Source organism: Phocoena phocoena, chromosome X, assembly GCF_963924675.1.
Source record: "Phocoena phocoena chromosome X, mPhoPho1.1, whole genome shotgun sequence".
Classification (NCBI taxonomy): domain Eukaryota; kingdom Metazoa; phylum Chordata; class Mammalia; order Artiodactyla; family Phocoenidae; genus Phocoena; species Phocoena phocoena.
In genome coordinates, this window is record NC_089240.1 from 42,454,579 (window position 1) to 42,479,614 (window position 25,036).

General features: G+C 47.4%; 2 protein-coding genes across 5 annotated transcripts; both read left to right on the forward strand.

Annotated features, from left to right (window-relative positions):
• The first annotated feature begins 7,158 nt into the window (after positions 1-7,158).
• PORCN (porcupine O-acyltransferase) lies at positions 7,159-17,655 on the forward strand. Of its 4 annotated transcripts, XM_065900464.1 has the most exons (14): positions 7,990-8,125; positions 9,334-9,526; positions 9,826-9,869; positions 10,254-10,435; positions 10,517-10,647; positions 10,762-10,779; positions 11,902-11,916; positions 12,014-12,139; positions 12,300-12,400; positions 13,459-13,535; positions 13,629-13,692; positions 13,813-13,898; positions 14,925-15,035; positions 17,202-17,303. In XM_065900464.1, the coding sequence occupies exons 1-14, from the start codon at positions 7,990-7,992 to the stop codon at positions 17,301-17,303; spliced, it is 1,386 nt and encodes a 461-aa protein (XP_065756536.1). The 4 variants fall into 4 exon arrangements, with proteins under 4 accessions (XP_065756540.1, XP_065756536.1, XP_065756538.1 ...); XM_065900468.1 differs by lacking the exons at positions 10,762-10,779; positions 11,902-11,916 and adding an exon at positions 7,159-7,288 and having other exon boundaries at positions 7,953-8,125; positions 17,202-17,655; XM_065900466.1 differs by lacking the exon at positions 11,902-11,916.
• A 1,031-nt stretch (positions 17,656-18,686) lies between these two features.
• EBP (EBP cholestenol delta-isomerase) lies at positions 18,687-22,728 on the forward strand. The gene is made up of 5 exons (XM_065901156.1): positions 18,687-18,729; positions 19,687-19,998; positions 21,331-21,367; positions 21,493-21,623; positions 22,250-22,728. The coding sequence occupies exons 2-5, from the start codon at positions 19,698-19,700 to the stop codon at positions 22,471-22,473; spliced, it is 693 nt and encodes a 230-aa protein (XP_065757228.1). The 5' UTR covers positions 18,687-18,729; positions 19,687-19,697; the 3' UTR covers positions 22,474-22,728.
• Positions 22,729-25,036: the final 2,308 nt, after the last annotated feature.

Consider the following 25,036-nt stretch of genomic DNA (forward strand, 5'->3'; position numbering starts at 1 on the left):
TCTCAGATTATTATCTGGCACTAACTTATAACTGTTATATTATCGGAGACGGTAGCAATATATCCGTGCCCGGGATGCATCACAGGCCCGTATAGATGTATGCCTACACCTAAGGGTAAATGAATTTACTTATCAGGTTTTACACATCAGTCTCTAATAGAGATTTTAAAAACCCAACGAATTGGCCTATATCTGAGTATACAAGTGTCATTTCTCCGTGCATTATTATATGCCTTCCCTCTAATTAATGACTGAGTTAGTGGAAAATGGCTGTTTATTCGTGTTTTTTTTGTTGTTGTTGTTCTCAACTTTAAAAGTAATCTACCTCTTAAAATTTGTAGTTTAATACTTGTTTGGTGAATTTGTGCCACTTTAACCCTTTCACTATCATTCCCATTTTGTTACATTTCTGTTATGGGGACTTTATGTTGAAATATTGTATAAAGCGTTTGTAGCAGTTTAAAAATAAAATATTTAAAATTATTTAAATTGTTTTGGATGCTTCAATTGTGTTATACGTGATTTACATTCTGTTTGAGTTGTTAATCTGGAGAGTGTTCTTGTACTGAAGTTTGCTGTTAGTAATTTTATTGTTTCTTGTTAGAGAGTGATATAAAAGACTATTCTGATGAAAACATTAAAATTTACAAATTGACATACAAAAGGGGTTGTCCGTTGATTTTAACCAAAGTAGCCTTGAGAGAGAGAGAGGTTAATTATAGACAGACAAGTTAAGAGTGGTGTTTGCTATTTTTCCCCTTCCAGCATGAAATAAATCATTTGAGCTTGTCAGATGTACAGAAAGTTTTCTTATGCTGTTGCTAGCAAGCACTTAATGACAGGGGGGAATTCAAATGATGCATTTTATATCATTGCAACCAATAAAAAACTTTCTAAAAGCTGTGGGAAAAAAATCCTACCAGGGATTGAACCCATGCCCCCTGCAGTGGAAGCACAGAGTCCTAACCACTGGACCTCAAGGGAATTCCCAAATTGAAGTAACTTTTGAACAAGGTATCCATCAGGCTACAGACAAAATGGACTGTAACAAATACTGACCTCTTGTTGGTGGACTTCTCTTCCACAGTGAATCAGGTTAGTGAATCTGAAACTACTGAATGTGTACTTTAGGACTGAGCAAATAAGTAAAATTCTTGTGGCTAATGAGAATCAGGTTTCTCACTGTTGGAGAAGGGAGTTACAAACAGAAAGGGAAACAGAGAAAGGCTCGGATGAACACTCTGGTGTTGGATTGGTATTGTACAATAGATGTCAGTAGGAACTCATGGATTTTAATGTATAAGTAGAAAGATAGATGTGTGCATGGATTTACATACATATGTGTATATGGATTCACAACATATACGCATCCATATTATATCCTAACTCTGTCCACGGAGAGGGCCTAGAATCAGCAACGCTACAGAAGCAATGAGCACTTCTAGTTCCCAGATCTTTGTGTCCTAAGTGCCATTATCCACTCAAAGAAAACGAAGCTTCTCTGGAGAAATGTCTGAGTCCAGGGCCAGGACTGGGAATGTACAAGATGAGCCTGAAACATCTTGATGTGATCTAAAGGAAAGATGTGCTTAAAAAAATGATGGAGACATGTTAAAAGGACACAGGAGCCAGCTCGAAGAGACTCCCACTGGCCAAAACTAGAACAATTTGAGCATTAAAATGAATAATCACAGTTCTTTTAAAAAATGGTGTTGGGAAAACTGTATATCCACATGCAAAAGAATGAAGTTGGGTCATATCATATACAAAAATTAACTCACAATGGATCAAACATATAAATGTTAGACCTAAAACTATAAAACTCTTGGAAGAAAACAGAGGGAAAGCTTCATGACATTGGATTTGGTAATGATTTCTTGGATATGACACCAAAAGCATAGGCAACAAAAGAAAAAATAGGTAAGTCGGCTATGTCAAAATTAAGAACTTCTGTGCATCAAAGGACACAATCAACAGAGTGAAAAGGCAATCCATGGAATGGGAAAGAATATTTACAAATCATATATCTGATAAGGGGCTAATATCCAGAACATACAAAGAACCCCTACAACTCGACAACAACCACCATTTTCAAATGAGCAAAGGACTTGAATAGACATTTCTCCAAAGAATATATACAAATGAGGCCAATAACCACATGAAAAGATTATAAACATCACTAATCATTAGGGAAATACAAGTCAAAACCACAGTGAGGGGCTTCCCCGGTGGCGCAGTGGTTAAGAATCCGCCTGCCAAGGCAGGGGACACGGGTTCGAGCCCTGGTTCGGGAAGATCCCACATGCCGCGGAGCAACTAAGCCCGTGAGCCACAGCTACTGAGCCCGCGTGCCACAACTACTGAAGCCCTTGCACCTAGAGCCGGTGCTCTACAACAAGAGAAGCCACCGCAACGAGAAGCCCATGCACTGCAACAAAGAGTAGCCCCCGCTTGCCGCAATTAAAGAAAGTCTGTGGGCAGCAAAGACCCAATGCAGCCAAAACTAATAAACAAATAAATTTATTTTTAAAAAAAACACACACAGTGAGATACACCTCATACCCATTAGGGTGACTACTATAAAAATAAATAAATAAGTAAAATAAAAAATAACAAGGGCTGGTTAGGATAACCTTGTTGGAACTCTTGTGCACTGTTGGTTGGAATGTAAAATCCTGCAGTCACTGCAGAAAACAATATGGTGGTTCCTCAGAAAACTAAGAATAGAATTACCATATGATACAGCAATTCCATTTCTGGACATATAACCAAAAGAATTGAAAGCAGGCTCTCAGAGAGGCATCTGTACACCTGTGTTCATAGTAGCATTATTCATAATAGCCAAAAGGTGGAAGCAACCCAAGTGTTCACCAATGGATGAATGGATAAACAAAATGTGGCATATACATATAATGGAACACTATCCAGTCTTTAAAAAGAAGGAGATTCTGACACATGCTACAATATGGATGAACCTTGAGGACATTATGCTAAGTGAAATAAGCCAGTCACAAAAGGGCGAATACCGTATGCTTCCATTTACATGAGGTACTTAGAGTAGCCAAATTCATAGAAACAGAAAGTAAAATGGTGGTTGCCAGGGGTTGGGGGACGAGGGGAGGGGATTTTATGTTTAACAAGTATGGAGTTTAAGTTTGGAAAGATGAAAAAAGTTCTGGAGACGGATGGTGGTGTTGATTGAACAGCAATGTGAATGTATTTAATGCCACTGAACTGTACACTTAAAAATGGTTAAGATGGGCTTCCCTGGTGGTGCAGTGGTTAAGAATCTGCCTGCCAACGCAGGGGACATGGGTTCGAGCCCTGGTCCAGGAAGATGCCACATGCTGAGGAGCAACTAAGCCCGTGCGCCACAACTGCTGAGCCTGTGCTCTAGAGCCCACGAGCCACAACTACTGAGCCCACATGCCAAAACTAATGAAGCCTGTGCGCCTAGAGCCCATGCTCCACAACAAGAGAAGCCACCGCAATGAGAAGCCCGTGCACCGCAACAAACAGTAGCCCCTGCTCGCCACAACTAGAGAAAGCCCGCGCGCAGCATCGAAGACCCAATGCAGCCAAAAATAAATAAATAAATGTATTATTTTTTAAATGGTTAAGATGTTAAACTTTATGTTATGTGTATTTTATCACAGTTTTAAAAATTATGTTCAGTGAAAGAAACAAGACACAAAAGATTTGTGATTGTATGATTTCATTTATATGAAATGTCCAGAATAAGCAAATCCAGAATGAGATTAGTGGTTGCCTAGGGCTGTCAGAGACAGATAGGGAGTGAATGCTAACAGTCACAGGGTTTCTTTTTGGGGTGATTGAAATATCCTAAAATTAGATTGTGGTGATTTTTGCACAAGCCTATAAATACACTAACTACCATTGCCTTGTACAACTAACTTGGGTGAATTTTATGGTATGTAAATTGTATCTCAATTAAGCTACTTTTATAACTACATAAAGATAGTAACTGGGACTTCCCTGGTGGTGCAGTGGTTAAGAATCCACCTGCCAATACAGGGGACACGGGTTCGAGCCCTGGTCCAGGAAGATCCCCCATGCCGTGGAGCAACTAAGCCCGTGCGCCACAACTACTGAAGCCCCCGCACCTAGAGCCTGTGCTCCACAACAAGAGAAGCCACACAATGAAGACTAGCCCCCGCTCGCCGCAACTAGAGAAAGCCCACGTGCAGCAACGAAGACCCAACGCAGCCAAAAATAAATTAATTAATAAATTAATTTTAAAATGATAGTAACTGATTTTAACCTGTAAATTATGAGTCCCACACTGATACAAATAAACAAATGAATAAATAAATACATGGGGAAGAAGAGAAAGCTCTTTCTCACAGTAGAATCCCAGCTATCCATGTAAAAGAAAATCATTATATGGCCACCATCATAGTAGTAATTGCTTCAGGCAAGAATCACCAATGGATGCTAAACTGGTGAGTGGAAGTTTGACGAAAAATAGGAAAGATACATAATCTCAAAGTATGTCCCTACAAGATACTTATTAATTACAAAGGGGAAAGAGTACATTTCGGTGGAGAAACCTGGAAAACACCACCTTAATCGAATGATCAAAGCTAATACCAACAATTTGGAATTAACCAATGCTTTGTGCTTCCGGTTACACTGAGGAGAACACAGCGTCACTTCTGTGGAATTCCTGCCCGAAATGCATAATCCAAATCTAATCTTGAGGAAACATCAGATAAACCCAAATTTAAGGACATTCTTCCAAAGCACTGACCTGTGCTCTTCGAAAACATCAAGATCGCGAAAGTTAATGGAAGATGGAGACATTGTTCCAGATTGAAAGAGACCAAAAAGACCTGATAAAGGAATGAAGCTCGTGACCTAGGATTTCCTTTTCCTATAAAAGGACAGTATTGGCACACCCACTAGGATGGCTAGAATCAGATGACAAAGTGTTTGTGAAGATGTGGAGAAATTGGAACCCTCATACTCTGCTGGCAGGAACGTAAGAAAATATCCTTGTTCTTAGAAATTTTATACTGAAGTATTTCGTTGAAAGGGCATCACACCTGCAACTACGATCAAATACTTTAGAAAAAATTATAGATAGATAGATAGATAGAGATATACTGAGAGAAAAAGAGAGACAAAATGAGAGAGAGAAAACATTATTCTGAGGCTTGGCAATTTTTTTTGTCAATCTAATAAGCAAAGAATGGGATCTCTTTGTCTTAATTTTCATATTTAATTATAGGGAGACCATTTAAAATGTCCTAGAATCTATAACCCAGAATGACTACAAAGGCTATAAAGTCTGACAGATATTTATTGAGTGCCCACTCTCTACTAAGCTCCAGCGGTAAAAATATGAAACATCACACCTAGTAGATATGAAATCATATCTGTTGTTTTAATTTTGCATTTCCCTGATAAAGAGATTGAGTTATCTTTTCATATATTATACGTATTGGCCATTTCAGGTGCCTTCTGCCGTGGATTACCTATTCATGTCTACTGTCCATTTTCTAGTGTATTGTTTGTCCTTTTCTTATTGATTTGTAGATGCCCTTTATATGTCCTAGAATCTAGAGACTAGTTCTTTGTCACACACATCAAAAGACTAGATGGAAACAATCAAGTCTGTGAAGCTCAGGGTACACATAGTGAGGATCTTCCAGTTTTAAATGCCAGGTCTTGCAACCAAAGGAAATATTTCTTGCTTGTGCTGTGGGTCATTGTTGACTCGATTTGAGTATGTTTGAAAACTGAGGAAAAAATTAGAATGAAGTCTAAGTCATAAAATGTATGGCCTGTATTCTGCTGTTAAGGAAAGGAATTAATATTTGTGCATCTGGCCTATGTAATTATCCATTACAGTTGACCACTGAACAACTGGGGAGGGTCTCAATCCGTGTATAATTCATAGCCGGCCCTCCATACCCACAGTTCCTCTGCATCCCAGGAATCAACCAAACAAGGACTGTGTAGTACCGTAGTATTTACTATTGAAAAATATCCACCTATCAGTGGGTTGTGCAGTTCAAACCTGCGTTGTTCAAGGGTCAACTGTTAAATATTTTTCATTTGTAATATATGCATATTCATTTATGAGGTAAAACTCCATTTAACTTCATGTTAACATTTTTTTAAAGAGAGGAGACATGCATTTCTCTTCAATTGCCATTGGTATTTCCAAGCAAAGAATTGCTAATCCCACTCTTTTGTTTAACAGAAAGGGACACTGAAGCCCAGGGAGTGGGCATGGCTTGCCCGGCTCCATACAGGCAGGCATTAATCTGATTAGAACCTGTTTTCCTTAGCTCCTCAGGTCAGGGTGGGGTCCAGCTTGACCTTGGCTTCCTTCTCCCTTCCACCTGATAGCTAAGTAAGTATGCAGTCCATGCCCAATAAATGCTCCTTTGGAAAAAGGCCCTTCATCAGCCTAGGGACAGAGCGGAGTGTCCAGACACTGCAGGGTAGGGTAGGCAGACAGCAAGTGCTGCATAAATCCTCAGAGTTGGTGCAGATAGGGCCCAATACAAACCATTGTTGGGGACGCTGTAAGTGCTTTATAAATGCTCCCAATCGGTGCTCCGTACTAGCCTCCGGAAGGAGTCCCTAGGGGAAAGCACAGGCGCCTAATTCTTGCTCCTAGGTGACAGTACTGGTGTTTCTGGACGGTCCCTGGTGCTGGAGAGGGTTGGAAATTCCCATAGCTCCTTCAAAGGATGGGAAAGGAGACCTCGGTTTATTTTCCCATCTGTGAAAAGGGGGCACAACAGTGACACGAAGACGTGCGCGGGTGGGCAGTTTCGGGGGCGAGGCTGATGGCTGGGGAAACGGACTTTCTCTCCTCCCTCCCCCATCTTTCCCATCTCGGCTTCCAAGGATTAGGAATTTGGCGTTTGGACAGTTTGTTCTTGGACGGCCAGAAGACCTCCCGACGCGACCCTTCAGGGACTGGCACACCAAGAGGTCGGAAAGGTGCGGGATCCAACGTTCCACACGCCGACGTCCTCCCGCGCCCGGCTCCTCTCAACCTCCCGCTCCTCCTTCCCTCAATCCTCCCGCTCCCCTCCTCCTCCGTCCCCGCCCCGCTCCTGTCCTCTTATTGGCCGAGCGGGCCGGCCGGGCCTCCCCGGGATTTAAAGGGCCCGCTCTCCGCGCCGCCCTGGGAGCCGCAGCTGGTCCCGGCCTTGCGGCCTGCGGGGGAGGCTGCCCGGAGGAGGCGGCGACGGTGGCGGCGGCTGTACGTCCCCGGCCCCCTGGACCGCAGCTTTCTTACTGCCAGGTAGGTCGCCGGTAGTGCACGTGCGGCTCTCCCGCTCGCATCCTGAGCCGGCCTCCCCTTGCGGGTCTGCAGCGCGTGTGCTAGGGCCCCCTCTCCATCACCTTTCCAACTCTCCCTTCTGCTGTGTCCCTTTCCACCACCTCCACCTCCCTGCAGCCCCCGGGCCTGGGCAGGGCTTTGTTGGCGGCCGGGAGAGGCCGGGTGGGGGTGGGATGGGGCGCGCGGGGGATACAGGACACCCCCCACATCCGTTCAAGGAGAGATGCACACGGCCCCCAAGTGTCACAGGATCTCCCTCTCTGCCCTCCACACTGAGTGACTCTACCTCGGAAACCAGGGAGCCCCCCACTTTGATATACAGGCCTACAATGTACACCATTCAATCACTATCGGACCCGGACTCTTCCCAGCATACAAGAAACACAGGTCCTTCATTCACCGCAGGTCATGGGCTGTGTGTGTGCACCCAGAACACCCACACACACACAGCTGGCAGCTCAATCTGATGTACCTGACACTCACACCCTCCCTCAGCCCCCCAGTACCCTGTCTCTACAAGGGTTGGACAGCCCCAGACAAATCTGAGCGCTCAAGTCCATCTCTTGAGCATCGTCTGCCCCGTGGACATCCCAACTAAGCTCCTTCTATGTCCCCCCTTTGGCAGGTCTATCCATCAGTCCATCCATCCGTGGGGGTCCACAATGGCCACCTTCAGCCGCCAAGAATTTTTCCAGCAGCTGCTGCAGGGCTGTCTCCTGCCTACTGCCCAGCAGGGCCTTGACCAGATCTGGCTGCTCCTTGCCATCTGCCTCGCCTGCCGCCTCCTGTGGAGGCTTGGTAAGTGCCTGCCACACCATGGGCCACCACGCCAGGCCAAATCACACCTGCCACGTTCATCCGTACCAAGCCCCACTTTATCCTGCCACATCTTGCCAAGCCAAGCCAGGCTCGTACACGTCCAGCCTACCACAGCCCACCAGGCTAAGCGCCATTCTACCACACCACGTCCCACTAACCCAGCCACCCCATGCTACACCACACCAAGCCACATCCTGCCATGCCAAGCCATACCTTTCCGTATTCCTGGGTTCTGGGACTGTTGAAAGCTGAGGTTCTTGAATCTTGGGATCCTGAAATGCCTACATCCCAAGGTTATAAGATTCTGAAATGCTGATGTCACAGGGTTATGGAAAGTACCATGTATCCCAAAGTGCCGTGTTATGGGGTTTGGGGATTCTGACAAGTTGAAATTCTCACATTCCAGGCTTCCAAAATGCTGGCATTCTGGATTTCTGGAATCAAGGCATGATAAAATCTCTGGATTCTAGGATTCTGGAATGTTTCCACAAATCGTGGCAAGCCTATATCCAAACAACAAGATCCCAAGTACCCGAGATCCCCATGGGATGCTGAGAATTTTGGAAATCTGAGATTCAGAAGTTCTACACTTTCTTTTTTCTTGTTCTTTTATTTTAAATGGATGTTTTATTTTTTCCCCAGGTTTATCATTTTGAAAAGTTTCAAAGTTACTGAAAAGCTAAGTTGAAAGAATAGTACAATGAACACCCATATATGCATCACCCGATTCTCCAACTGTCAACATCTTGCCACATTAGCTTGATCTATCTACCTACCTATCCATCCGTCCATCTGCCTATCTATCTATCATCTTCCTGAATCACTTGAATAACCTGCTGACACGTCATCCCAAATCCTCTTGTGTGTGTCCCCCAAGAACAAAGACATCTTCCCCCCACAGCCATAGCCTCAACCATCACCCCTCAGGAAATTTAATCTTGATGCCATAATATTATTCAATATAAGTTATTCAAATTTCCTCCAGGGTTCCCAAAGTGACCTTTATAGATGTCTCTTTTCTTTAAACCCAAGCCCTGCCACCTCCCCAGCTCCCCAACACCTGCTTTGGGCCCCCTGCAATCCCACCACGTTCCAACCTCTAAGCCTTTGCCTGAGCTACGTCCTCTGCCCAGGCTGCCCTTCTACCAGCCCTGCTCTAATTCCCTTTCTTTTTCTCTCACCCACAGGGTTGCCATCCTACCTGAAGCATGCAAGCACCGTGGCAGGCGGGTTCTTCAGCCTCTACCACTTCTTCCAGCTGCACATGGTTTGGGTCGTACTGCTCAGCCTCCTGTGCTACCTCGTGCTGTTCCTCTGCCGACATTCCTCCCATCGCGGCGTCTTCCTCTCTGTCACCATCCTCATCTACCTACTCATGGGGTATGGGTGTATGTCCTCATCCCCACGCTGTCAGCAGAAGGGTGGGGGGATCCCCAGGCAGGGAGGACGTGGGGTGTTTCTGGAGGGGATGGAAATCTGGGAGACTTGTTCTTTTCGAAGGCTACACAGAACAGGCTGGACTTGAGCTCCCCCTGGAGGAGGGAGCCCTGGAGAACTATTCCTCCATGAGGTTGTGCAGGGCAGGGAAGGGTATACCCTCTCTGCACCTTGGTTTCCCCCCTTTGTGGTATCTGAGGCCAGAGGAGTCATAGGGCCAAGACCACCACCTTTTTCCTCAGTGAGATGCACATGGTGGACACCGTGACATGGCACAAGATGAGAGGTAGGCAGCCCTGGCCCTCTCCCCTGCCCCAGCCCTCCAGCCCCACTCCACATCTCCTAACTCCCCCCACCCTGTCTTTCCTTCCCCGCTTTTCTCCCTCATCTGCCTAGCCCACTGGACACGCAGCCCTTAGATTCCCCTTACATCTGTGTTTCTCTCTACCGTGTCTCTGCCCCATCTGTCTGTCCCATCTCATGTCCATGCCTGACTCTCTTGAGTCAAGACATCTGCCAGTCCTGGGCCTACCTGCTCAGCTGCCTGTCTGGCCCCATGCCCACCTCTCCACACTTGCTCTTCTTTCTTACCACCTCTCACCTGGTGTTCCCCATACCCCATGATGACCTGCTCTCTGCTCATCCACTTGACCATGGGCACCACACCTAGGGGCCCAGATGATTGTGGCCATGAAGGCGGTGTCTCTGGGCTTCGACCTGGACCGGGGTGAGGTGGGTGCAGTGCCCTCGCCCGTGGAGTTCATGGGCTACCTCTACTTCGTGGGCACCATCGTCTTTGGGCCCTGGATATCCTTCCACAGCTACCTACAGGCCGTCCAAGGCCGCCCGCTGGTGAGGTCCTGGGTGGACAGGTGGGCAGGGACCATGGGAAGCCACCGTGGGGCAGTGTTCATGGAGCCTTGATCCCCACAGAGCCGCCGATGGCTGCAGAAGGTGGCCCGGAGTCTGGCGCTGGCCCTGCTGTGCCTTGTGCTGTCCACCTGTGTGGGCCCCTACCTCTTCCCGTACTTCATCCCCCTTGATGGTGACCGCCTCCTTCGCAAGTGAGCACAGCCTTCGAGGCCTCTGCCCAGCAGTGAGGGGGTTGGGGAGGGACCTGGGGTCTCCCCAGCTCCGAGTTGTCTCTTAACGCTTCTGTCTGTCTTCTGTTACTACAGCAAGAAACGCAAAGCCAGGTAAATGAGGGCAGGTGCTGAGGGCGAGTGGGGCTGAATGGGGGCGGGTGCACAGTCTGTGACTGATTGGTTCTGTGAGTCTGAGACTGTCTGACCATCCACCCAGTGACTAGACAGAGACTGAGTGTCTGTGGCTGTGGTTTGACCAAGATTGGCCCTATGACTCCGTGTACAATGGATACTCCGTCACATACTGTGCCTGGCTGTCCGTCTGTTCTGCTATTTCACCATCAGAAGCAAGTTATGTGACTGCAGTGCCACAAGTATGTGTTGGTGGGTGACACTGACCTGTCTGTGACTCTAGCTAGGGGTTTGTATAGGTTGTTTACCTATCAGCCAGGGACTCCTGTGTGGGACTGGAGTTCTGGCTGTCTGACTGTCGCGTGTTGTGCGCATGTCTGTGATGGATTCTGCCTGTGGGTCTGCCTTCTCTGGCTCCTTGGTATTGCCTAGCTGAGGGGCAGAACCGACCATCCACCCCGGGTGTGACTAGGATTTCATCCAGCTATTTGACTGTATGACCTTCTCCCCTACTCATTGGCCGCTGATTGTGTCTGATGCTGAATGAGGCTCTGAAGGGTGGAATGACTTGCCCAGTGTCACCCAACTAAGCAGCCAGGCACTAATCCCAGGCCTGAATCCTATGCTTTTTCCAGTGTAAGACGCTGCCTGTCTTTGACCGTGTCTGACTGTACAACTGACAGGATGACTATCTGAGTGCAGAATTGTGTGTGCATGAATAACAGGGTGCTTGATGGTCTCTGTGCCTAACTGAAGGACTTCCGGGTATCTTATGGTCACCGAATCAGGTCAGAGAGCTTGGAGTCTGACAGTATGTGTGTCTGGCCATGTGGCTGTGAGGTCAGCCTCTAACAGTCCCTGGGTCTGGATGTCTGGCCACGTGAAGCTGCGGGACCATGTCATAGTATAGGGCAGCTCACACATCCATTTGAGCTACCTGAAACTAACTGATGGTGTACGGATGGATAGATGTGTGGGACTATCACAGCGCACCTCTTTTGCCGCCATATTTGTCTGTCTTGTTGATGAACAACTCAGGCCAGCCTCCAGGGCCTCTCTGACTCTCTTTCCTTTCTTCTCTGCTGCCTTCCTGACCCCTAGGGGCACCATGGTAAGGTGAGTCTACAGAGGGGCCAGGGATGCTGGCACATGGTGGGGTGTCATGCTGGGGCCTGGGCGTGATGCCTCTCTCTCCCTGGCTCCTTTCCTGCAGGTGGCTGCGAGCCTATGAGAGCGCTGTCTCCTTCCACTTCAGCAACTATTTTGTGGGCTTTCTGTCCGAGGCCACGGCCACGTTGGCAGGGGCTGGCTTCACCGAGGAGAAGGATCACCTGGAATGGTGGGGAGGGCTGGGGAGCCCCATCTCCCACAGGGTGCTGCCTAGAGGAGCTGCAGGGAGGAGGGGGGTGTTCCTGGGGGAGGGAACAGCCAAGAACAAAAGTGTGGCCATCAGGTGGGTTGAAATCCCAAATGAGTTTGTGTGTCTCTTTTGCCCACAGGGACTTGACGGTCTCTAAGCCACTGAACGTGGAGCTGCCCCGGTCCATGGTGGAAGTTGTCACAAGCTGGAACCTGCCCATGTCTTATTGGCTAAATAACTGTGAGTCACCAAGTCACCACTCCAAGAGAGTTGGCAGTCCTCAACCCACACCCCTTTCACACATTCATACAACAAGCTGAAGATAGTAGGGACCAAAAAATCTCCCAAATTCCTGCCCTTGTGGAGTTGACATTTTTGTGGGGGTAGCAGTATAATAAAAAGAAAATAGACAATAGTTCAGGTAGTGATAAGTGCTATGGTAAAAAATAAATAAATAAAGCAGGTAAAGATGACCTGGGAGTGTTAGGAGTGTGTGAGTAGGGGTGGATGCAATTTTAAATACATCATCCAGAGCAAGTCTCACTGAAGAGCTAACGTTTGAGCAAAGACCTGAAGAAGGTGAGAGAGCAATCAATGCAAACATGTAGGGGAGGAATTTAACACATGGAAGGAACAGCAAGTGCAAAGGCCCTGAGGCAGGAGCATACCTGGCACATTTGAAAAACAGTGAGGAGACCAGTGTGGTGGGATCAGAGTGAGCGAGGGGACCAGTGGCAGGAAGTGAGTTCGGAGAGGTGACAGGGCCTGGTTCTGCAGGGCCTCTCTGGCCACGGGGAGGACTTTGGCTTTTTCTCTGAGAGAGATCTCAGAGCAGGGTTCTGAGCAGAGGAGGGCCATGGGCTGACTTAGGTTGTACCAGGACCCTCTGGCTACTGTGAGGACAGACAGGGAGTCGGGGAGGGCAGAGTGGAAATGGGGAGGAGAGGTCAGATTCTGGATAAACTCTGAAGATAGAACTGACAGGATTTGCTGAGTTTGGTTATGGGCGTTGGGGGTGGGGGGGGCAGATCAAGGGTGATAGTGAGGCTTTTGTCCTGAGGAACTGGAAGGGTGTAGTTGACACTGGCTGCACTTGGGAAAGACTATATAGGAGGAGCAGGTTGGGAGGGAAGATCAGGAGCTAACTTTTAGACAATGTGAAGTTGGAGGCCATTATAAAGAGACTTCATCCTGGGGGCCCCAAGAGGTTGTGGGTATCCTCACCCTGCCCTATGGCCCTCCAGGAAGGGCAGGGGGGAATCTCAGGAGACACTTTGCCCCACATCTCCCCCCTGCAGATGTTTTCAAGAATGCTCTCCACCTGGGGACCTTCTCAGCTGTGCTGGTCACCTATGCAGCCAGCGCCCTCCTGCACGTGAGCAGGGCGGAGCGGGACCAGGGTGGTAGCTGGATGGGGGTGGTAGGGCCTCCTCCTCACTCACCTCATTGCCCCCCACCCCCACCCCAGGGCTTCAGCTTCCACCTGGCTGCAGTGCTGCTGTCCCTGGCGTTTATCACTTATGTGGAGCACGGTGAGGGCGGAACCCAGCCCAGTAGATGGGATGGAAGGTTGGTGGCGGGCTGGAACCACCGTCCCCTGAGGCTAACCTGACGCCCTTACCTCTGCCCCCCCAACCCCGCATCTGCCCTAGTCCTCCGAAAGCGCCTGGCTCGGATCCTCAGTGCCTGCATCTTGTCGAAACGGTGCCCAGCAGACTGTTCACACCAGCATCGCTTGGTGAGGGTTCAGCCTAGGCAGCCTTTTGTCCAACTCTCTCCCTCAAAAATTACTTCTGTCTCCATCTTATATCTGTCTCAGGGTGCCCAGCTTCCTCTTCCAGTGCCCGATCCACCCCCATAACCTCATCTCTATTCACTGGCATCCATTTATCTAACGAACATTTATCAAGCAACTGCTATATACCCACCTAGCGTTTATTTTCCCCAGTGAACATCTGTTGAGCACCTGCTGGTATCAGGCATTGTTCAAGGTGCTGGAGACACAGTGGTGAACAAAACAGACCAAAGTCCCAGCCCTCTGGGACAAACATTTTAACAGGGAAGACAGTAAATAAAAAATAAGTAAAGTATAATAGTTTGTTAGACTGTGATTAGTGCCAAGGAGAAAATACATAAGAGAAAGAGAAAGGGAAGTATCAGGGGCTGAGTGGTTTCAAGTTTAAATGGAGAGGTGACTTTTGAGTTCTTTAACTGAAGGTGGTGAGGGAGGGAAGCATTCCAGGCAAAGGCAACAACCAGTGTAAAGGCCCTGAGATGGGAGAGGGCCTGGAATATTTGAGGAACAGCGAAGGAGGCCGGTATGGCTTGAGCAGAGTGAGTGAGACAGGGAGAGGTGGGCCCTGTACGTCACAGTGGGGATTTGCTTTTGTTTGAGTCTTTTTCTTTTTCTCATTCTTTTTGCAACAAGAAGTATGGAGAATTTCAGATTTTCCTCCCACCCGACAACCAATGTTTATTACCATAAACCCCCAACTCAAAGCCCTACCCACCATTTTTCCTCCTCTGCCTGAATACTCACATGTCCCCCAACCTGGACGCTCTCATGCTAACAGTACCCTCATCCTTGGATACCCCTTGAGCGCCCATAGGAGGATCAGAACCATCTCTTTCCTACCCTGGGGGTGGGTGCCCTGGACATCCTCATTCCTGTGCCTTGTGCATTTCCCTGTGTGCCCCTGCCCAAGTGGGGCTGGGGGGTGGTGATTAGGTCCAGCTGCCAAGCATATCCATCTGTCCCCCACAGGGCCTGGGGGTGCGAGCCTTAAACCTGTTCTTTGGGGCCCTGGCCATCTTCCACCTGGCCTACCTGGGCTCCCTGTTCGATGTTGATGTGGACGACACCACAGAGGAGCAGGTGAGGTGGGGCCCTGGGCTCAGGGTTACCCAGGGATATGCTACCTATTCATGGGAACCATGAGGACAAAGGTGGGGAGGCCAAGGCATGGGAACCTTGTGTCATCTGTCTCCAGCTTGTGTAGCCACTGCTCTACTGTCCTTCTGTCCCCTTGTCCCTCTGGTTGATTCATACTGTTGGGTCTTTTACTTGGGTGAAGTGTGCAAAATACATTTATTTTACTTATAAAATTTATTTTCTAGAGATGGAGTGCAAAATCCAGGTTTTACTTTTTTTTTTTTTTTTTCAGGTTTTACTTTTTTTAAAGTTAATTATTTCATCATATTTTTATTTAGGTAGAATTCACAAGATTTCTTTAATTTGTTAAAAAAATAGTTTTATTTACATTGATTGTGCAAATCCTGGATTCTACTTAAAAAGTGTATTTCGGGCTTCCCTGGTGGTGCAGTGATTGAGAGTCCGCCTGCCGATGCAGGGGACACAGGTTCGTGCCCCGGTCAGGGAAGATCCCACATGCCGCGGAGCGGCTGGGCCCATGAGCCACGGCTGCTGAGCCTGCGCGTCTGGAGCCTGTGCTCCGCAATAGGAGAGGCCACAACAGTGAGAGGCCCGCGTATTGCAAAAAAAAAAAAAAAAAAAAAGTGTATGTTAAAATGTATATACTAGTTTTATGCAGGTGGAGTGTGCACGTTCCAGGTTTTACTCCTTTTTAAATGAAAAACAATTTCAAAATAATGTTTATTCATATGGCACTAGCGGATCCCGGTTGAGCTTCTCTTTCAGTTCATTTTTTTTCTTTTTCTTTTTTTTGGCCATTCCAGGCGGCTTTCGGGATCTTAGTTCCCCGACCAGGGATTGAACCCTGGCCCCCACAGTGAAAGCGCCGAGTCCTAACCACTGGACGGCCAGGGAATACCCTGCATTAACTATTTTTAAAGTTTTAATAAAAAAAAACAAAAATTTTATTTAAAAAGAAGCAAAACCCAGATTTTGCACATTCAACCTGAATAAAAAATTAAAAATTGTTTTTAATGACAAAATATAAAATAATATAAAGTTTTATTTTCAATTAAAAATTTAAGGAAATTCCCTGGCTGTCCAGTGGTTAGGACTCGGCGCTTTCACTGCGGGGGCCAGGGTTCAATCCCTAGTCGGGGAACTAAGATCCCTCAAGCCACGCGGCATGACCAAAAAAAAAAAAAAAAAAAAGTTAATGCATATCACGTGGTTGAAAAACCAAACAGTATTCAAGATATTCAGGGGAGAGTCTTATTCCTGCCGTCTTACCCCCACCCTCTTACAGGTAACCACTTTTATTCATTTTATTAAACTATCCTTCTAAAATTGAATCATAATAAGCAGATATAAAAATATATTTTAATTCCCTCCCCCCTGCTTTTTACCCTAAAGGTAACACATGAATGACACTGTGCTGCATGTTGCTTTTTTCACATAATTCCTGAAAACCTTCCACATGAAGACATAGAGTGTCCTCGTTCATTTTTTTCCATTGTGACACAATGTAGTTTGTCCCTTATTGGTGGACACCCAGGTGATTCCCACTCTTTTCCTATGGTAAGTGGTGCTGCAGCAAGTAATACCCTCACATCCACGTGGATTCACATAGGTGCAGACAGAGCTGTAGGATCTAGTCTTGACAGCAATGTAGAAGTTACCTTTTTGCCCTCCCACCAGCAGTATGTGATCGTGCTTGACGCCCCGACAACAGAGTGCCTCTCACACCTCGTGGATATGTTTGCCAGTTTGAGTGGAGGAAGATGATGAGTGAGGCTGAGTATTTTTTCGTATATTTAAGAGCCATTTGGGTTTTTTTTTTCCTTTACTGAAAATGGCCTACTCACCTCCTTTGCTAATTTTTGTCTTTTTAAAAAATCAATTTCTAGGAGCTCTTTATATATACGGGAGAGTACAGGTCAGAGAGTGGGATTGCCTTGTCTTGTTTTTTTAAATTTTTGAAAGAGAAGAAAATACAAAAGAAAAAAACTAAATATGCCTACCTTTCATATGTACCCAATCTCTTCTCTGGGGCCTCACTCAGGGTTGCAGTGGAGTCACAGAAACGTCCTTGAGCAAAGGATAGGTTTTCCTGAGACCTTCTTTGTTCTTGCTGAGTGGGACCGACCATCACCGCTTTCTCTCCCACAGGGCTACGGCATGGCATACACTGTCCACAAATGGTCAGAGCTCAGCTGGGCCAGTCACTGGGTCACTTTTGGATGCTGGATCTTCTACCGTCTCATAGGCTGAGGCACATCTGTGGACCCTCACAACTCTCTCAAGACCCCTCCTCAGGGTGCCAGCTCTGATGGGGGATGAGGGAAGGCCCTCTCTCTAATTCTTGACCCTCTCTCCATCCTTGACCCCCCCAACACCCATACACACACACACACACACACACACACACACACACACACACACACACCATTTCCATGCCTGTCAATCCCCACCCCACCACAAGGCGGGAAGGGAGTGGTCCCTGCTGGGGCCTAGGGGCGGGGGATACTTGGGGAAGCAGAGAGGGGGAGATCCAGGGCCTCCCCGCCTTCCTTGACCCTTTTTATATAGAGTTTGTTATTATCAAATAAAAGTAGGAAGTATACAAAAGGCTCGCTCTTCACTGCTCAGTGGGGAATAGAAGTGAGTGAGGAAGGGGGCACAGCATGGATAAAGGTTTGGAAGCTAGAAACCGTGAAGAGGGAGGTTGTGATTGGTTCATGGTTTATTATCATTCATGATTGGATGATGAGCCTGAGGATAGCACTGCTTGATTTGAGTGGGGCCAGGACAGATTGGATACTTGGATGTAGGGGAGGCCTGATACTAACTGGCTAGAAAAACTGAGGGATCCCCATTCGGTTTGGTTGCCCTGACTGGGACAGAGGAGGGAAAGACTGATGAAGAGCTGATGCTTATTGGTCCTTAGGACTGAGGGCTGTGGGTTCTAATTGGATAGGAGGCCTGGGTTGGATCTTGATACTGACTTAGTCTGGGTGCCCACTGGGTTAGAGTTATGGAGTCCTGATTGGTTCTTTAGAGTTGGCAGGGGGAGATTGAGGGTCTCCATGCCAATTGGCCAACAAGGCTGAAGGGCCTGGGTTTTGATTGGTTCTTCTGACTTGAAGTCAGGAGAGGTGAAGATGGCCTGAGGGAGAGGCAGAGGCAGCGTGTAGGATTGATCTGCCTGTTGTATTAAGTTTCCTTGCCCATTCGGGGATTAGGATTGAAGATTGGTCTGGGAAAAGATTTCGTTGCTCTGCCTTTGAAAATGAGGGCAAAGGTGAGAAGACACAACGCAATGCTGATGCAACAGCACAGAAACACCCGATTTCCGATGTGATTTATAAGGGGATAGGAAACTGAAGCCGCGACTCGCTGCAGGTTGGCTTCCGCCGAAAACGCCCACCAACCTTGGCCCTCCCAGCCTCTTCCACGCCTGACTGGATCTCAACCAACAGCGAAAATGGTACCAACGCGTGAGGGCGGGGTCGGCGGCACAGAGAATTACTATTGGTTGGGAGCGGCACTGGCCTCCTTCCCAGCCCCTCCATTGGCCAGTTCCGTAAGGCGGAACCTGTGAGGGGTTGGGTTTGAACTAGGGATATTTCGGAGCCAGCGACCGATCCTAGAGAGACCCCGGAGCCGGTGGGAGAGGCCGCTGCAGCCGCGCTGCTGGGTGAGTTCCCTCCGCCTGGCCTGCCACTCCATCCCTTAGTTCTCAATTGCAAAACGGCCAGCCCTCGGCGCGCCTGCGCGAGACCCTACCCTTCCCCCCCCCCCCCCCCGCGCCGTCCCACCCCACCCCCCCCGCCACCCCCACGCGCCTGCGCAGGACCCCCGGCTACCGCGCGGTCGTCCGGACGACAGAAGATCCGCCTTCTCATTGGGCAGCTGAACTAGGGGGTTCTAGTTCTGATTGGTGGTCTCTGTATTTGACCCTCCTTTTTCTCTTTAGCGCCCCGCGCAAGGCTCCTCTTTGTTGCAGGTTAGCCGCAGGCTGCGCAATTTCGGGAGGAGTCGGGCGATCCCACACACTGAACCTGAGGGTCGTCTTTCTGATTAGTCTTCTCTCTTCTGTCTTGCAGCTTCCAGGACTACGGGGAGGGTAATAGCTTTCCGTTGCATGATGCAAGACAGTGACCCCTGCAAATGGGACCTTACCTGGTCGTTGTGTCTCCCCCAGCCGACTGTGACCCCTGAGGGCGGGGATCAGGTGGCTCCCCCACCAAAGCGTGACCAATGAGGGCTGGGACCTAGTATGATTCTTGTGTCTGCCCACCAGACTGTGACCAATGAGGGCAGAGACTGGGCCTGGTTCCTATCTTCCCCAGCAAACTGACCAATGAGGGCTGGGACCTGTTCTAGTTCCTGTGTCTACCGCATCCTATGGCTCCCGGAGGGCTGGAACAAGCTTTCAGTCTTTCTGTGGCCTTATAGTCATGTTTTTTAAAACAGTAAATAATTAGATTATTTTAATCATGTCTGTATTAATTGGTTAATTGAGTCCATTTACATTTCTTGTCATAATAAACTATTTGGATTTGATTTTATGATCTCATTCTGTGCTCTCTATTTGTTCAGGTTTTTCCTTTCCTTTTATTCTCCTTTCTACATATCCACACACCTCCATCAGCCTACAAAGACATGACCACCAATGCCAGCCCCGTGCACCCATACTGGCCTCGGCACCTGAGGCTGGACAACTTTGTGCCTAATGACTGCCCCACCTGGCATCTCCTGGCTGGCCTCTTCTCCATCTCTGGGGTCTTAGTTGCGACCACATGGCTGTTGTCAGGTCGTGCTGCGGTCATCCCACTGGGGACTTGGCGGAGACTGTCCCTGTGCTGGTTTGCAGTGTGTGGGTTCATTCACTTGGTGATTGAGGGCTGGTTCAGCCTCTACCACGAGGACCTTCTCGGAGACCAAGCCATCTTGTCTCAACTCTGTGAGTCCTGAGTTCTTCAGTGTGCTGTGGAAGGGAATTTCCTGGGCAGGGATTGGCTTAGATGTTTACCCACCCACCAACTCTTTTCCATTCATTTTAAATAAAATTTTAAAATTTATTTAACTTTTTGTTGCATATATATTCACATGGATCCAAAACTAAACAATTTAAAGAGGTATGCGGTGAAAATCTGCGTTCTATCCACCAAGTTTCCCCAAATAATTGCATATGTTTCTTCAGGGTTTTACACATAAATTAACACACATAAGCCTCAGTTTGCTCAATTATAAAAGAGGGATAATAAGTCATATCCAAATATATGTAAGACACCTAGAACAGTGTTTGGCAGATAGTAGATGCCATATTACTTATTATCATCATCATCATCATTTTTACTTTTTCTTTTGTGTAAATGGTAACATGCTATATACGCTTCTGAACTTTGCTTTTTTTAAATGAGGACACTTACAGAACTATTTGACTTTTCCAGTATTGATAGCATTTTCCACCAATATTTTGCTGTTACAAACAATACTCCTTTTTGGCCTCAAGAATAAATCTGGTAGAACATTCTTCTGCAAGATCTCCGTGTGGAGATCTGCTTTTATCTCTCTAGGGTAAATATGGAGGAGTGGAATGGCTGGGTCACATGGTAGATGTGTGTTTACCTTTATGAAAAACTGCCAAACTTTTCAAGAATGGCTGCACCAAAAAAATAAAAAAATGGCTGCGCCATTTTATATTCCCACCGGCAGTATATGAGAGTTCTAGTTTCCCACATCCTCACTGACACTTGGTATGGTCAGGTGTTTCTTAAATTTTAGTCCTTCCAGTGGATGTGAGTGATATCTCATTATGGTTTTAATTTGCTTTCCCTTAATGACTAACAAAAGTTTGAGTAGCTTTCATGTGTTTACTGACCATTTGGAAATCCTCTTTTGTGAAAAGCCTATTCCAGTCTCCTATTTTTACATTGGGTGATCTGTCTTTTTCTTGATTCTCTGCTCACTCTTTCATTTACTCATCTGTTCACCTTCTCTCTCTCTCTCTCTCTCTCTCTCTCTCGCTGTCACTCACTCATTGGCTACGTCCCTCACTCCATCATTTACACTTGCCTCATTTTACTCCACAAACATTTATTGAATACCAGACAATCACAGCAACACTTATTGTTCTGTGCCAGGTTTGCACACATTATCTTGTATACATATATTAACCCTAGAGTCCAAACAACTACCCCATTTCACAGATGAGGAAACTGAGGCATGGGGAAGTTAGTCTGAGTTCCTTTTCCTGATGATATTCTTCATGTATGTCTCTCGTCTTCTTCAGGGAAAGAGTATGCCAAGGGAGACAGCCGATACATCCTGTAAGTGTTTGCCTCTGTCAAGGGAGACCTGTGTTTTGGAGGGGTGGTGAGTCAGGGACCACTAATGGGGTGCCTTGTGGGGAGAGCACAGTGATGCCAGTGCCCCCCAATCCTTTCTCTTGCAGGAATGACAGCTTCATGATATGCATGGAGACCATCACAGCTTGCTTGTGGGGACCACTCAGCCTATGGGTGGTGATCGCCTTTCTCCGCCAGCAGCCCCTCCGCTTTGTCCTACAGCTTGTGGTCTCTGTGGGTGAGGAGAGGGCCCACACTGGGTGCTTGAGGGCTTGATGGGGGATCCACAGACATGGGGGCATCCCTGCAGGTGGGACCTCTCAATGTGCCCATCCAGGGCTGAGTCAGACTGAATGACAAACTCCCTGAGGTTCTGGAACAGCCATGCCCCTCTTTGCCTGCATTCTCAAGCGAGGAGGGTTCATTTCTCCTCCCACTCCATCACAAAGTCTCCCATGAAGGTTACGGTTACATGAGGTGACCCATGATGGTGGGAGGCCCCCGGATCCTCCAGGAGCAAGATTCTGAGTTTCCTTCATCTGAGATTCAGTCCTCTTATGTTCTTACTTTGTTAACTTTCTGGAAATGTGAGTTCTCTCTAGTCCTGGAATCCTGAGATGTCTTGAATGAAAGGATTTTGAGCTTCCTTAAACTCTAGAGATATGAACTCTCCTGAGTTCAGAAAATCTTAGCTTCTGATTTCTGGAAATCTCACTTGTGTTTTCTGAAATCCTCAGCCATATAATTGCAGAACACTTAGGTCTCTGAATTTGGGAATCTTGAGCTCTGATGACTTGGAAAATGGCTTGGAATTGTTCCCCCTCCTTACAGGCTTTCCTTCTTCCCCTTCTATCTCTCTCACAGGTCAGATATACGGGGATGTGCTATATTTCCTGACCGAGCACCGTGAGGGATTCCAGCATGGGGAGCTGGGCCACCCTCTCTACTTCTGGTTTTACTTTGTCTTCTTGAACGCCCTGTGGCTGGTGCTGCCCGGAATCCTCGTGCTTGATTCTATAAAGCAACTTGCTCGTGCCCAGAGCATGCTGGACACCAAAGCCACAAAAGCCAAGAGCAAGCAGAACTAATGAGTGATGAACTGGGCTTGAACACTGGCTATTGAGGAACTCTCCACCTGCCAGAAGATTCCAATCCTTGCTCTCACGGGTTGGAAGGACAAATCAAATTGATCTGTCAAACTCAGGCTGATGGGTGAACAGGGGGAAGAAAGGAGCTGTGTGGAGCTACTGTCAGGAGCTGTTGGGACAAAGGTACAAGAGAACCTTGGAAGTCTGTGATGGGGACAGTTTTTTTAAATCAGGAAATAAAGATCTTGACCCTATGCTGAGAGATCTTTAATGACTAACCCCAGAGATGCCCCATGACTGACCCCATAGACCCCTCCAGCACTCATTCCACAGACCACCATTCTCTCAGCCATAGACTGCCATCATCATCATGTAGACCTCGAATCTATGACCTCACAAATCCCCATCACTGACCCCACAGATTCCTCTGATGGCTGATTAAATCCATGAATCACACCTGTCAGCTCTTTTAAGGTGTGATCATCCACCCACGCCCTTGGCGTTCTCTCCAGAACACACCTCTCTTTTTGCAATATGGACAGGCTGAGAATTTTCCAAATCCAAGTTCTTCAGTTTACTAACCTCTTGTCTCCTGATCAGGTACCCCACAACTACCCCATCACTAAATCCACAGACCCCTCATTACTCCAAAGACCCCCATCACTACCCTAACCATCCCATCACTCACACCAGAGACCCCACAAAACTCACTCCACCACCCTCCCATCACTCACACCACATACTCCATCATTAACAACTAAGATACCCATCACTCTCCCCACAGCCTTTTTTTTTTTTTTTTTTCTGTATGCGGGCCTCTCACTGTTGTGGCCTCTCCCGTTGTGGAGCACAGACTCCGGATGCACAGGCTCAGCGGCCATGGCTCACGGGCCCAGCCGCTCTGCAGCATGTGGGATCTTCCCAGACAGGGGCACGAACCAGTGTCCCCTGCATCGGCAGGCGGACTCTCAACCACTGCGCCACCAGGGCAGCCCTCCCCACAGCCTTTCATTTGCTCCATAGACAGACCATCATTCACCTCACAGACCTCTGTCACTCACACCACAGACCCCATCACTTGCCCCAACAGACCTCCCATCACGTACAACTCCAAGACTCACCTCATAGACTCCCTATCGTGTCACACAAACCCTCTCACTCTCCCCACAAACCCCCTATCATTTACCCCATAGGCCTCTTATCACTCACCATACAGATCCCCTATCACCACCCTATAAACTCCCCATAACTCACCCTGCAGAATCCATCACTTACCTTACATACCCCATCACTCACCCTATAGATCCCCAATTACCCTACAGATCTTCCATCACTTACCCCATATCCTATCACTCAACCCCACAGACCACCTATCATGTACCCACAGATACTCTTCACCCTACAGACCCCCATCACTCATCCTGCACTCTCTGTCATTAACCTCATAGACCTTCAGTCATAAAACAAATGGGTACTTGAGGAATTTTGAGGAGATGACAAAGAATGAATAATAAAACTGCAGATACCTGGAGACTGGCTCCAGGTAACCTGTGCAGAGCAGGACTTCATTTTAAATCCTGGTTCCGCTCAAGCCTACAGTGTAGCTTTTGACAAATGCCTCACTGTTAAGGCCGTGCTTCACTTTCTCACCTCAGATCCATCACTTACCTCATGGTTTACTTAAGGCATGCTGGCCTCTGTGCTCTTCCTCAGACACACCAGGCACAGGCCCACCTTCGGTCCATTGCACTGTCTGCTCTCTGTGCCATTTACTATCGCTTTGGTCTAGAGCATGTTTTCCCCTTTCATTCAGTGCTTTCATCTGTAAAATGCTTATAATAATAGTACCTATCTCATAGGGTTTTTATGCAGATTAAAGGAATTAATATATTTAGACTATCTGGCATACACTTTGTTGAATGGAACAATGAACAAATGAAAGAGAAAGTTCTCCCCAGCACTATGGCAAGGACCTCCTTTTTGAATTCCTTGCTTCCAGTATCTTTCCTTCCGGGGCTCTCTCCACAACCAAGACAGGGACATCTGATCACATCATACCCCCATCTAAAACCTGTGCTCCAGGGCCTACAGGATAAAACTCCAAGCTCTAGGCTAATGTTTTGCTCATTCCACCCTATGGTAATTTTAATGAGAAACAGATTTTCAAACTCCCTGTTTCCATCAGAAAATCCAGCAGTGCCACAGAAGTGTTTTAGAATTGCAGTCTTCTCTAAAAAGGTAACGTTAAGGGTAGCATCCATACAATACTGCAGCAACGGCTGGAGTCCAGGTAACTTACAGGACTCCTTTGTGAGAAATTACATTTGTAAGGGCAGCCTGTATTTTGTCCAAACCATATAGATGTTATACAGTAAAGTGAGGAGAATGCCTTTTTGCATTTTGTGGTGCATAAAGTTTCTCAAAGGAGTCTAAGCTATGTCCAGTATTCAGCTGGTATTTGGTGGACACACACCATTTAATAACAGGACCGATCTCAACGTGTTGTAAGGATTCAATGAAAACAAAGGCAAACTTTAAAAAGCTAGGACCTCCAGAGAGCATA

Coding starts and splice junctions, on each gene's coding strand:
- PORCN (XM_065900464.1), top strand. CDS start 7,990: ATGGCCACCTTCAGCCGCCAAGAATTTTTCCAGCAGCTGCTGCAGGGC. Junction 9,870..10,253: donor GACATGGCACAAGATGAGAG/GTAGGCAGCCCT, acceptor CACCACACCTAG/GGGCCCAGATGATTGTGGCC. Junction 12,401..13,458: donor GTCTTATTGGCTAAATAACT/GTGAGTCACCAA, acceptor TCCCCCCTGCAG/ATGTTTTCAAGAATGCTCTC.
- EBP (XM_065901156.1), top strand. CDS start 19,698: ATGACCACCAATGCCAGCCCCGTGCACCCATACTGGCCTCGGCACCTG. Junction 21,368..21,492: donor GGAGACAGCCGATACATCCT/GTAAGTGTTTGC, acceptor TTTCTCTTGCAG/GAATGACAGCTTCATGATAT. Junction 21,624..22,249: donor ACAGCTTGTGGTCTCTGTGG/GTGAGGAGAGGG, acceptor TCTCTCTCACAG/GTCAGATATACGGGGATGTG.